The following is a 13,144-nucleotide window of genomic DNA, read 5'->3' as shown; positions in this document are numbered from 1 at the left end:
GCCTGCAAGCTGCTCCAGCTACATGGAATGGAGCAGAGTTGAGCTTTTCCCAGGGAACTTGGCCACAGTTGCAGATTTGTGAGTGAAGTAGATGTTACCACTGATTTAAACCACTAGATGTGGGGATACTTTGTTACACAGTACCAGTAACTGGAAGACCCCACCACCACCACCTTCCTGATGAGGAATTATTCTCCCCATGTTATAGATGAAGAAACTGAATCTCATTTACTGAAGGGAAGTCAAGATTGAGCACCAGGTATGTGGGATTCTTAACAGCTCGGCCTAGGTCACAGGGTGACCTCAAAACCCAGCCTAGGCCCCTTGTGATCCAGCAGTTGTGTTGTGGCTCTGGGTTTGGGGTGGTAGAAAGTGGAGGCAGGGCAGTTGACAAACAGATTGTGGTCTTGGGTGGAAAGGCTCACAGGGACACCGTGATGTTTGCTGCATAAGATTCACCCCCTGACCTTCTGGGGACACACGGACTATCCCTCAGGTTGTCAGTGGCCCCAGAGCTTCTCACCAGCCTCTTGCCGCGTTGCCCTCAGTGGCTCTGGGAGGTGCCCAGGCAGTGTCCTCAGGGGCTTGAGGTGCACAGGACCGGAGGCCTGGAGTCTATTTTAGCTGCCCCACGTGCAACCTCAGTGATCACCCAGGGTGTTAAAATGGCCTGGGAGTTGCCAAGGGAGGGGCTGGGGAAGGGCTGGATTGCAGGAACAACCCAGGGGTGACCTCTCCCCACAGTGGAAGATTCAGACTGGGCACAACCTTCTTCTTTTGGATCCAGATACTTGAGGAGCCTAAATTGGCAAGTGCTCCTCCAGGAATGACCCCGTTTTCCATCCCTTCATTCCCAGGACCAGGAAGCTCAGTTCTTCCAGGAAAATAGACCCAGCATGTAACACTGGGCAAGTGGCCTCCCTCTCTGAGTATCAGTTTCCTCATGAAGGAAATGCAAGGTAAGAGTCAATGGCATCCCTGCTTCCTCCAAGGGTCCATGGGGGAGGAGGAGGTGTGTTCACTGGGTGAGCAGTAGGGACGGAGGGGCACGGTGCAGACAGGCAGGTGCTTTACACCCACCAACTCCACTTGCCTCCTGATCATTCTACTCCAGATTGCCTTGAGCGCTACTGTACCCCACCCTTAGCCCCTTCAGATCCTGTGATGTTGACCTACTCCAGGGCTCCAGGCCTGGATACACAACCCAGCCTGGCCATGCAGAGTAGCTCATCCCTCTGGCTATAGTAGTTGGTGCAGGAATGGCTGTATGGCTCAAGCTGGAACTTCTCCCAGAACTATTAGGAAAGAGGCACTCTTAAAAGAGGTTACTGAGTTGATAGATTGGAGCTGCTGTTGCCAGTAGTGGTGGTGATTGGGGTGGGAACTCTTACAGAATGAAGCCAAAGGAAAATAAGGAAATGAAAGAAAATAAGAGCCTAGAGCTGGAGGAAAAAACAACATCTAATTATTATTTAAGCACCTGGATCCAGCCATGCCTGAAGCAGATACCCCTAAAATTTTTAGTTAAATAGACCAATAAATTTCCTTTTTACTCAAGCTATTTTAACAAAGGCCAAAGTATCCAGGTGGATATAAGTTTATCCTCCATGCTCTACCTCCATGGCAGAGGCACGCAATGGGAAAATCAACCTGGGTTGGTTTGTTTTTAGCATTTAGAAGCCAGACACTCAGAACAACTCAGACAGAACTTCCTGCTGCCCCTGCTGGAGAGGAAAGGGTGACTGCCTTCCTCTCTGCTTTGGGACTGCAGCTCCAGTGCCTGCTCGATAGTGGAGACTATTCATTCAACACAACACTCATGAGGACCACTCACCTTAGAATAGGCAGGAAACACAGAACTGGAAAGTGTGAGAGCAGCCCTGGAAGGGTGTTCAGTCTAGAGGGTGACCAAGGCCTGCAAACAAGCCTTTCTAAGGCAGGGTGAGTGCTTTGGTGGGGGCCCTCCCAGAGGTAAGGGCCTACTCCCATTGAAGTGGGAGCGGCAGATGCAGGAAGTCTTCCCCGAGGTGATGCCTGAGATAAGTCCAAAAGGCAGTGGGAAGCTGGGGGAATGCAGGTAGGGGGAAGTTTTTAAGTAGAAGTTCCTGCCATGAGCATAGACACGGAGGCCTCAGAAGGCAGAGAGCATGCGGGGGAGTAAAACCAATCCCAAATGACAAGGTACAAAGTGCCAGGGAAACACTGATGAGACTGGAGGCCACATCTGGCAGGGGCTTGTAAACCACAGAAAGAGTTGGAGTTTAAAGCTGAAGAGTTTTAAACAAAGAAGTTGGGGCTGGATTGTGTCTTAGAAAAATCATTCTGGGTTGGGCATGATGACTCATAATTGCAATCCCAGAACTTTGGGAGGCCAAGGTGAGTGAATCACCTAAGGTCAGGAGTTCAAGACCAGCCTGGGCAACATAGTGAAACTCTGTCTCTATTAAAAATACAAAAATTATCTGGGCATTGTGCATGCCTATAGGTGCATGCCTATAATCCCAGCTACTGGGGAAGCTGAGGCAGGAAAATCACTTGAACCGGGGAGGCAAAGGTTACAGTGAGCCAAAAACATGCCACTGCATGCCAGCCTGGACAACAGAGCAAGACTCTGTCTCAAAAAAAAAAAAAGAAGGAAAGAAAAAAAGAGAGAAAGAGTGAGAAGAGAATAGAAAAAAGAAAAAGAAACAAAAACAGAAAAATCACTCTGGCTGTAATAGCAAAGGTGGATTAGCTAGAGTTCACTTCTGAAGCTATTGTTCTCCCCACAAGAGAGGAAGCACCCTGGTCTAAGAGAATGATGGTGGGGTGTCTTAGCCCCTTCAGGTTGCTGTGACAAAGTGTACCAAGCTGGGGAGCTTACAAACAACAGAAACTTATTTCTCGCAGTTCTGGAGGCCGGGAAGTCCAAGATCAAGGCGCCAGCCGATCTGGTGTCTGCAGAGAGCTCCCTGCTTCATACACAGTGCTTTTTTCCATCCTCACCTGGCAAAAGGGAAGGGCAGCTCTCTAGGGCATCTTTGATAGGGGCGTTAATCTCATTCAAAGGCAAAATCCTCATGACTTATTCACTCCCAAAGGCCCCACCATCACCTCGGTGACTAAGTTCCAGTAGATCAATTGGGGGCACACAACATGCACGCCATAGCGGGGTCATTTGGGGGCACACAACATGCATGCCATAGCGGGGTCATTTGGGGGCACACAACATGCACCCCATAGCGGAGTCATTTGTTGAGCATGTACTATGTGCAGGGCTTTGTGTTAACCTCGTTACAAGGAATCAGCCTCTTAGCCATTGTCACATCACTATTTTGAGAGAAGAGGAAACTGAGGGACAGGTTAGGCAACTTGGCCAAAGGCACACAAATGGTTGGGGGGAGGGGTTAGGAAAGCCAGGATTCCAATCCAGACAGGCTGGCTCCAGCATTCCAGGTAGTGAAGAGGTGACGGGGAAAATACTTAAAGGATCCTGTTGCAAGAACAGGCCTGAGTGGATGGTAAGGTCAGGAGCAGAGTAAGGGATGAGAGGATACTCATGTCTCCCAGGCAGGGCCTGCTCCCTAATTTGTGGAACTCAGTGAAGAATGCAAGTGCTGAGCAATTTGTTCAAAATGTATCAAGAATTCCAAGACAGTGCTGGTAGAGCGTAAACCAAGCTCGGGGCCCATCTGAGCTTGGGGCCCAGTGTAACTGCAGGAAGCAGGTCTGCTCTCCGGTTACTGTTCCAGGTGCCTGGAGTAGCATCCCAGCCTCCTGCTCCTCATCAGCCCAACAAGAAGCACCTGTCTCAAGCCCCGAGTTCACCCATTCATCCAGCAGATACTTACTGAGGACACTGAGCAGCAAATGCTGGGACATGAGAGTCCAGGAATTTGCCTCATAGCACCTTGAGGCACCAGCTGCTTTTCCTTTGCCTGCCAAAGCCCCACACCTGGTATAATGGTCTCAGTCCCCAGAAGAGACCCTTGTTCATAGCTGCCCAGTTCAAAACTCTATCAGGATCTGGGAGAACAAAGACAAAAATGCTAAAAAGCCGGACTGGCCCCTACTCTGAGAAAGCCAGCAGGGAGTGAGAAGCCCATACAGCTGGAAGAACACAAAGGCAGCCCAACCAGCAGAGGCCCGGCAAACTCCCGGGCACCTGCCTGGAGACCGTGTCCCCCAGGGACAAATCTCTGCCCTAGAGGAGTTTACACTCCAGTGGGTTGGGGGAGGGGAGATGCCGTGGTAGCTATAACATTGACAACAGAAAATATTTATTTAGTGTTCACCCTGTGCCAGCCCTGCTCTAACTCAATTTTCACGCCCTATGAAGTAGTTGATGAGGAAAATAATAGCTCATTCAGGAGGAAATGAAGGCACAGAGGAATTAAGTGACTGACTCAAAGTCACGCATCTGGTAGGTGGTAGTGGCAGGATTTGAACCCATAAGCTGAAAAGTTCTCCATCCCATGCTGAGGACTCACCCACATTCCTCCTGCAAGAGATAAGGTTTACTCAGTTTACAGACCAGAATGCGGAGGCCCCCCCAGGCAAAGCTGCCCACCCTAGGTCTCATGGCCAGCTGTAGGGGAGCAGGATTTAGGGTTGGCCTCCGGGCACTCCAACCTTCTCTCCCCACCACCTCCTCTCCACCTCCCCACTCCAGCAGCCCCAGGACAATCTGCCCCATGACATGACAACTTCTCATTACTGTCACAAGCAACCATCCTGTGGTATATTATACCACTTTCCCCTGTCCCGAAGGGAGAAGAGAGGACAGAAACCAACTCCCGGCTGGGGCACTCACTTGCCCCACCTTGGAAGGATTTTCTGTGCCTCTAGAAGCAAAATAGATTTCCTGGGCGCTCCCCAGCCTCACCCCTCTGCCTCCTCCCCTCCCTCTGCTCTCTCTGGGGGTCACTTGTACTCTAAGCGCTAACATGGAACCAGAGGGAGGAAGGTGGAGCAGGGAGAGAAGGGGATGGCAGCCGGGCTGAAACTTGAGATCTTAGCCTTGGGGGGCAGGGGATGGGGATGGAGGGAAAGAGAGAGAGAGAAAGGGGGAGTTAAGTTGCATTTAGTTTTCCAAAGCGGGCAGCACTGGGGCTCGGTGTTTGTGTGTACCTGAATGTGTGCGCATATGTGCATGTGAGTGTGTGCACGTGTCTGTGCTCCTGAGTGTGTGCACATGTCTGTGTGCTGTTTTCTTCCCTCCCCTCCAGCAGGGAAGCCAGGGCTCACTGGATAATCAAAAGGCTCAGAGCAAGGTTGGTACACAGTTAGGATAAGGGCAACAGGGCAACGTGCAGTCAAGACTGAGGAAGGAAGAAGGGAAGGGGTGAAAAGTAGAGATGAGAGGGTGTGTCAGAGGGGGGTGGCGGGAGGTGGCCGAGAGGAAGCAGAGCAGCTGTGGTATTCAGAGCAAGTATAAATAGCTGCCCGGACAGAGCTCTGCCAGACAGGGGCTTGCAGCTGCAGCTGTAGGCAATCCTGGCCACCATTAACGGCAGCAGGACATCCCAGGCCCAGCCCCTGGGGCTCTGACCCAACACCCCTCACCATTGCCGTATCTCCGGATGCTCTTCCAGCTCGACATGCTGTGGGGTGGCCTCCTCCTCATGGTTGCCACCATGTCTGTGGCTCAACAAACAAGGCAGGAGGCGGATGGCGACCGAGAGACACTTGTAGTCCAGCACGGCCACTGTCGCTACACCTTCTTGCTGCCCAAGTCCGAGCCCTGCCCTCCAGGGCCTGAGCCCTCTGGGGACTTCAGCAGTTTCCAGAGGGACCCCCTGGCCACCCCACTGCACCCAGGGAAGTTACCCACCCAACGGGTGAAACGGCTGGAGCAGGCGCTGCAGAACAACACGCAGTGGCTGGAGAAGGTATGGGGTGTGGGGGCCGTGCAGGGGGCAGAGGGCTGCTGTGGGGTCTGTCACAATCAGCACGTGGAGCATCTAACCCAGAGGCCTTCCCTGTGCACAGAGGGCTGGCTCTGAGTTGCACAGATTGGGCTCTGAGGCCCAGAGAGGGGTAGGGATGGGCCTGAGGGCAGTGTCAGCTGGCAACCTGGCTCTTTCCCTGCCATCCCTTCATACATCCAACAGAAATCCATTCAGCGCTGACCATGGGCCAAGCCATCCTGGGTGCTAGGGATACAACAGTATAGTATGTCTCCCTCTGGCCTAGTGGGGGAAAGAGATCGTCTACTATGTCAGATGGTGAAGCAAAATGAAGAAGGCAAGTCATGCCCTTGGGTGTCTGCTTGAGGTCAGATCATTAGAGAGGACATCTCAGAGGAGGTGACCTTTGAACCCAGAGGACAAGGGAAGTGATAGAGTGGGCCATGAGGGTATTTGCGGGAACATTCCGCAAAGGGAGCAGCACATGTGTTGCTGGTGTGGGGGGAATGCATCCGCAGTGGTGTGTGCCTGGAGAACGGCTGGTGACGGCTGGTGTGGCTGGAGCAGAGGAGAGGGAGCAAGGGCCAGGGAGGTCTGAGAGGTGAGGGCGTGGCAGGCCATGCAGCTGTGGGAGGCACTGGAAGGACTTCGGCGTTTATTCTGAGTGTCATGGAAGCCACTGCAGGCTTTTGAACAGGGACTGACACCCCTGATTTGATTTGAACAGCATGGACTGTAGGAGGCAGGGCAGACGCAAAAAACTCAAAGAGGTGGCCGCAGCAGCCACCAGGCATGAGGTTTGGACACCTGCAGCAAAATAGGGCTGGCAGGGAGTGTGGCCAGTCAGATTCTGGTGGGTTCTGGAGGTGCAGCCCATCAGCTCTGCTGGTGAATTGATGTGGAGTGGAAGGAAGCAAGGAGCTTCGGTTTTGGCCCAAGACCCGGGCTGCTGTAGAATGCCCTGTCATTCTTTCATCTTTCAGCAAATAGTCTGAGCACCTACTGTGTACTCTTCGGGAAGCACTGAGTACAGAGGTGCACAAGGCAGATTTGGCCCTGGCAGGGCATGAGGGCACAAGAGACATCCTGGGAGGTCTGAGATGGGACTCTTTAGAGCCCCTAAGTGAGAGCTACAAAGGAAAGGGAGAGGGACCCAGGAGATGGTCTGGGTGGTGGCTGTGAACCATTCCTGGTTTCTAGAGTGTACTGAACAGCAGACAAGCTGACAAACACCTCTGGCTCCTGGCTGGATGGCTGTCATAGCTGCCACCCTGGCTTCCTGCTAACGCTGGGGCCCCACCCCATATTCTCCATGCAGCAGATCAAACGATCCCCATCAAAACCTAAGTTACATCCTCTCCCTCCTCCCAGGGTTACCATGGCACCTGAATAAAAGCAAGAACGCTTATGCCCCAGAGTACCCTCTCCCAGACCCCTATGTGGCTTACCCCACCCTCCTATCCAAGCCAATGTTACCTCATCAGAGTCCCTGCCCACCCCGTATAAAAGAGCCACCCTCCTTCTTCCACACTTTATCCCGTCCACCGACTTTGTTTTTTTTTCTTAATATTTATCCCTACCTGATGTTCTTAAAAATATTTCTTTGGTCTGTGAGCTCCCAGAGGGCAGGCATCATGTCTGTTTTGCTCACTCCTGGGTTCCCAGGGCCCAGAATAGTGCCTGTTACCTAGTAGGTGCTTGGTAAATGTTTGTAGCATGAGAGAATGCACAAATGCATAAATATTCTTCTAATCTCTCTGGTCCCAGGTCTCCATCCTGCTCCATAATGACACAAAATTGGCATTGATGGGATCCTGAGCCCAAAACCCATGACCTTGACCTCCCCCAACATCCCCCTGGGGCTTCATGGTGTCTCAACTCCAAAGCTATCTGAGACGACTCCCTGCTCTCCTCTGACACCCTCCTCCTGCCTGCCTCTCTCTGTTTAGGGGATGACACCACCCAGCCACAGACTGTCTGTTCCTGTGGCTCCCACTATCCCCAGGCAGCTGGCCCAGCCCATCCTGCTGCGTAGGCTCCTCTCACAGTCCTTCTTTCTGGCCTGGGCCTTGTCATCTTTCCCATGGACGCTGCCATCACCTCCCAATTGGCCTCCTACACCAAGTCTCACCCTCACTCAGGTCCAAGGTCTCCATCCTGCTCCACAATGACACAAAATTGGCATTGATGGGATCCTGAGCCCAAAACCCATGAGACTGGAAGAACATTTATGCATTCATGCATTCACTCATGCTACAGACTACAGACATTTACTGACCACCTACTGTATGTCACCTCTCACTCTCTCATCCATCTTTTAATCCCCTGGGTGTCAGATGCTAGGGAAACATTGGCTGAGAGTTGACGGCTTGAAGTGATGGTTTATAGGATCACCTGGTCCTACTCGGCAGCCTGGGGTGGAATGTCCTCTCCATGCATCCATTCACCTAGCTGGAAAATCCTGAGCTGGGGTCATTCAGGTCACCGTAGAGCGCCATGGGGCCTAAGATCACTGATATGGAGTTCAGCTGACCTGGCTGCAGGTGCTTCCTTACCACGTGGCTGTGGGTGAGCGGGTTTCAGTCTTCCTGTCTGCGAAGTGGTGAAAATGACAATATGTCAGGGATGACAGGGAAGATGAATGAAACTGCCCACACAGCATTCGCACCCTGCTGCCTGGCCTCCCACTTCAAGACACAGGAGAGCTCACCTGAGCAGAGAGATGGGCTTTTCTTCAATTTGGCATAATCCCTATTTTAAGCCCCTGCACCACCGGCTGGGAGAAGCTCGATCTTAGTCAAGCCAGTACATGGGTTGTAGGTATCCTTGGAGCTGGGAATGTCAACTGTCCACACTGATGTTCTCAAGGGCTCCTGCAAACTGCACAGTCTCTGGTGTTTGCTGTGCCATCTCCTGGGTCAGGAGCCCCTCAGTTGAGCACTCCTTCATCCCCTCGGCATTCAAGTCACTGCCAGGTGGCCTGATGCCTGTGGAGCCTGTCACAAGATCAGACCTATCAGCTGAGACAGTCCTGGTCATCACTTTCCCTGGGTCTGTCCCCTCCTTGGGCAGCAGCATGGCCTGAAAGGTAAGAGCCCTGACCCAGGAGCCCAGCTGCTGGGATTCCAGCATCATTTCTGCCCCTTGCTGTGTGACCTGGAGCGGTTTGCTGCAACTCTCTGAGCCCTGGTTTTCTCACCTACAAAACAAGGTGAAAATACTACCTACCTCTGAGGATTTAACAAGATGATGCCCAGGAAGTCCTTGGCCTGGTGCCAAGTGTTTGTTGGCTCTTTACATTGTGGGTTCTCCCTGCAAATAGAGATACGGGTACTGCAATTCTTGAGTCCTTCTTCACTCCAGTTGAGACATGTGACCCTTGGTTCAGGTAAACAACGATTTCTCTCCTCTGACACTCCTGGGCCCCAGTAGGGGACGCTTGCTACCTTTGGCTGTGGCTGTGGCTGTGGCTGTGACCTCCCTCTGGGTCTTCTCTTGGTCCAGGCATATCTCAGATCTTCTGAAGCCCAGAGCTTTTTTTTTTTTTTTTTTTTTTTGACTTTTTCTCTAACATCCCAGAAAAGATTTATTTAAATGAGTTTTAAAATACTCTTATCTAATGGCACCATCGTCGTCGTCATCACCATCATCACCATTGTCATTAGGGCTGAACAAGCTCTCTTCAAAATTCTGTTCATCTAGACAGGCACAGCGGAGGCAAATCCCAGAGGCCATCATCTTCTCAGTCTGTGCCCCCAGCTCCCCTCCTGTTCCCCTGTGCACAGGTGAAGAAACAGGCCAGAGAAGGAAAGTGACTTGTCAGAGCCCTGTGGCACTGAAAGCCAGTCGAGATTCCCACTCCAAACTTCTTTTTCCTGGCTCTGGAAGGTGTTGAGGAGGCAAGGGAAGCAGGGTCTAGAGATGGGGCGCCCTCGATGCTCCCTTCTGCTGCAGAGTTTCCAAGTCCCCAGATACCCCCTCTCTTTTCCTAGCATTTGGCTTGCTGTTGTCCTACTGCCAGTGCTCAGAGGACTTGGGGAGAGCCCTGGCCTTCCCCTTCTCCCTCTCTCCCCTGCCATGCTCTCCTCCTCCCCTGCACCCCTGTCTCCCTTTCTTCTCCCTGCTCTGCCTCTCCTTCCTCTCCTACTCTCCTCCTCCTCCTCCTGGAAAGCCCCTCCCCCAGTGACTCCGATCTGGAGCCAGCTCCGGTGTGCTGCACATCAGCTCTGGACTCTGCTCCACCCACTTCATCTGTATGAAAAGCTGCAGCCAGGAATATTGAGGAGGTTGGGGGACAGAGCCAGCTTGAGTGCAGGCATCTCTAGCTGGGCCAGGCAGCTCAGTGGCTAGTCACATGACCTCCTCTGTCCACCACGCTCTTGCTCTAAGACCCAGCGCTGGCCCTTCCCTCTCAGTGCCTCATCTGAAGGCTGGGAGGAAAATGACAAGCACCTTCTCCTGACCTTCCATGTGGGGTCAAGAGAAGCAGACCAAGGAAAGCCCCTGCACACAGCAGATGCTGAATAAGGCCTCCCATGTGTGACTGCCATTCCCCTAGTTGTCCCAGGTGTCCCAGCCAAGAAGTGCCATCCTCTGCCTTCTCATGTCCCCACAGAATGATCCATTCTACAAATGAGGAGAGTGAGGAAAACCAGGGCCATACACAAGCCCCAGGCTCCCTGGCCCACCCCCACCACCTGAGGGCAGCACATCTTCCCCCAGTCTCTGAGCTCCCAGGGCAGGGCCAACTCCACCTGGAAATTCAGGTGAGAACTACCTTCTCGCCTTTAGGGAACAGCCAGCAGCTGCTGGCCTGGGGTCCGTGGCAGCTCTCTCTCTCTCTATCACCCTGTCTATTTCTGTCTCTTTCTGTCTCTCTCTTTTAGAGACAAGGTCTGGCTCTCTCAACTATGCTGGGGTACAATGGCGCAATCACAGCTCACTGCAGCCTTGAACTCCTGAGTTCAAGCGATCCTCCTGCCTCAGTCTTCCAAGTAGCTGGGACGGCAGGCACGAGCCACCGTGGTCAGCCTGTCTCTCTATTTCTGCGTCTCTCTGCCTCTGTGGATCTCTCTTGGGGCGCTCGCGGTGGCCCTGACTCACTGTTGCTAACTCTGCGGGCATCTCTGTCTCTGACTCTCTCTCCTGGTTGGTTCTCAAAGCGTCTCCCTACATCTTTCCCTGTATCTTCCTAAGCTCCTCCTTTTCTAGCCCCGAGGCCATCCCGCCCACCTCTACCTCTCTGGGTGTCCACACTGAAGACCCAGGACACATCTGCCAGATAACCGATGCCCACCCTACAGCTGGCTGCTCAGCTGGGGCCTCTTTCTCTTCCTCCTCTGCATCCAAAGTCGAGCAGAGAGGGGTCAGAAGCTGGGCAAGGGCCTCCCAACCTGGCACTACCCCAGCCTCTGCTGTTTGCTCCAGGTCTCTGATGTCAAACCTCAGAATAATTCAGCCCTTTGGGCCGGCAGTTGTGGCGCCCTGCCTGGCTGGGCGTGGGTCAAGAGAGCACCAAGAAGGGGCCGAGTGTGGGGTCCTGACCCAGCCTGAGACCCTCCCAAACTGACCTGGTTTGGGAGCCCGGGTCCCATCTGCCCCAGCCTTCCCAGGCTGCCCACAAATTCTTGGCATTTTCAGCCTTCAGTTATCCAAACAAGAAATGAGTCTCGGTGCCGAGCAAAACATCCTGGGGTTTGATTTCCTAACCTCACCACTGGCTCCTTCCTAAGCAGTTTGGGACTGGGGGATGGGGCGGGGAAACAGCATCTGCTTCTTAGAGGAATGGGATCATTTTCCAAGAAGGGGGCCTAGAAACAGCTGGCACAGATGCCCTCGGCCTGGAGATGAGCAGCTAGCTCATGCCCTGGGTGAGGTGGGGGTGCAGGGTGGACAACAGCAGCAGCAGCCCCCCTGGCGACTTCCCCCAGAGGGACGGGTTTATTTGTTCAACCGGCTTGGCCAGTCATCCCACAGAGGACAGGTCCGCAGAAGACAGGGCCACATGTTTCCAGTTCTCTCCTCTCCGGTCTTAGACTGCAGCCAGGCTGGGATGTACACATCTTCCCCTTCTCGTTGGACAGGAAATGTCAGAAAACCGGCCTCAGGTCTGCCCCCTAAGCCTGCACCTCCAGTCAGACTCTGGCCAGTCTGTTTGCATAACTTCAGAACCAGCTCTGAAAGGTCTGGAATGAACCCTGAGAGTCGGCTGTGCGGTCTGGGGAGGACCAAACTGGGGTCAGGAGGTCATATCCCAGGGGTACCACTGACCAGCTACGGGAGCCCAGGGAAGCCACAGATACCAACTGGCTGCTCTGTAAAGGAGAACTCAGACTACTCGCTGCCTCCCAGAATGAGTAGAGGATGAAAACAGGGATGAGGCCGTGAATAAGCACTCATTCGGTCAGCATCTGCTGTGTGCCACACACTGCCCTAGGTGCTTTGTGTTACTGCATTTAATTCTCACAATGACCCAGTAAAGTAAGATTGTTCGTCCACTAACAGATGAGGAAACTGAGGCACCAAGAGTTAGGTGACTTGCGCAAGGTCATACAGCCAAGAGATGCCAGAAGCTATGCTCTCACCACTTAGGCGGTTTCCTGCCCAACAAACAAGCCGTGTCCGTGGTGCAGGGGGGTCTGGGCATTAGCTGGGACCTGGAAATACAGAGGACCCTGGTCCGCAAAAGGGAGACGCACAGCTGCTAGATTTTTCTTCCCTCAGGACCCCTTAGCCCAAGGAGAGCTTCCCTAGGGCTTTTCTGCCAGGGAAGGTTCAGGCAGGGCCTCAGGCAGCTGTGGCCGCTCTGAAAAGCTAAGAGGGTCCAGAAGCTCAGTCTGGGTGTCGCTCACAATTGCACACCCCATTCTTGGCCCAGGGCCTGGGGGTAAATCCCACAGAATCGAAGTGTAGGTGTTGAGCCCCAGTTGACTCTGTTGGAATCTCAGCTCCACTGCTTGCCAGCTGTGCCTTCTCAGACCATTGCTTTGCCACTCTGTACCTCAGTTTCCTTATCTGCAAAGTGAGGACACTAAGAGAAGCTGCTTCTCAGGTTATTGAGAAGATTAAATGAGTGGATGCACATGGAGGGCTCAGTCCAGGGCCTGGCAGAGAGTAAGTTCTCAGTAAACTTTCAGACTCTGTTCAGAGTCAGGTAGCACTGGAGTCCAATTTCAGCTTCTCTACTTCTGTCTTGTATAAGAGCCTTTTTCTCCTCCCTGGGCCTCAGTTTCCTCATCTGCAAAATGGAAATTATG

General features: G+C 53.0%; 1 protein-coding gene across 1 annotated transcript in view; it reads left to right on the top strand.

Annotated features, from left to right (window-relative positions):
* Positions 1-5,441: 5,441 nt before the first annotated feature.
* The window catches only part of ANGPT4 (angiopoietin 4), a 39,409-nt gene continuing 31,706 nt past the window's right edge, over positions 5,442-13,144 (top strand). Inside the window, exon 1 of the mRNA XM_002747389.6 lies at positions 5,442-5,870. Within this exon, the coding sequence (XP_002747435.4) occupies positions 5,562-5,870 (309 nt within the window). The 5' untranslated portion in view covers positions 5,442-5,561. The remainder of the gene's footprint in view (positions 5,871-13,144) is intronic.

The sequence above is a fragment of the Callithrix jacchus genome, chromosome 5 (genome assembly GCF_049354715.1).
Source record: "Callithrix jacchus isolate 240 chromosome 5, calJac240_pri, whole genome shotgun sequence".
Classification (NCBI taxonomy): Eukaryota; Metazoa; Chordata; class Mammalia; order Primates; family Cebidae; genus Callithrix; species Callithrix jacchus.
Note: the sequence above shows the minus strand (reverse complement) of the source record. Positions and strands in the feature narration are given on the sequence as shown.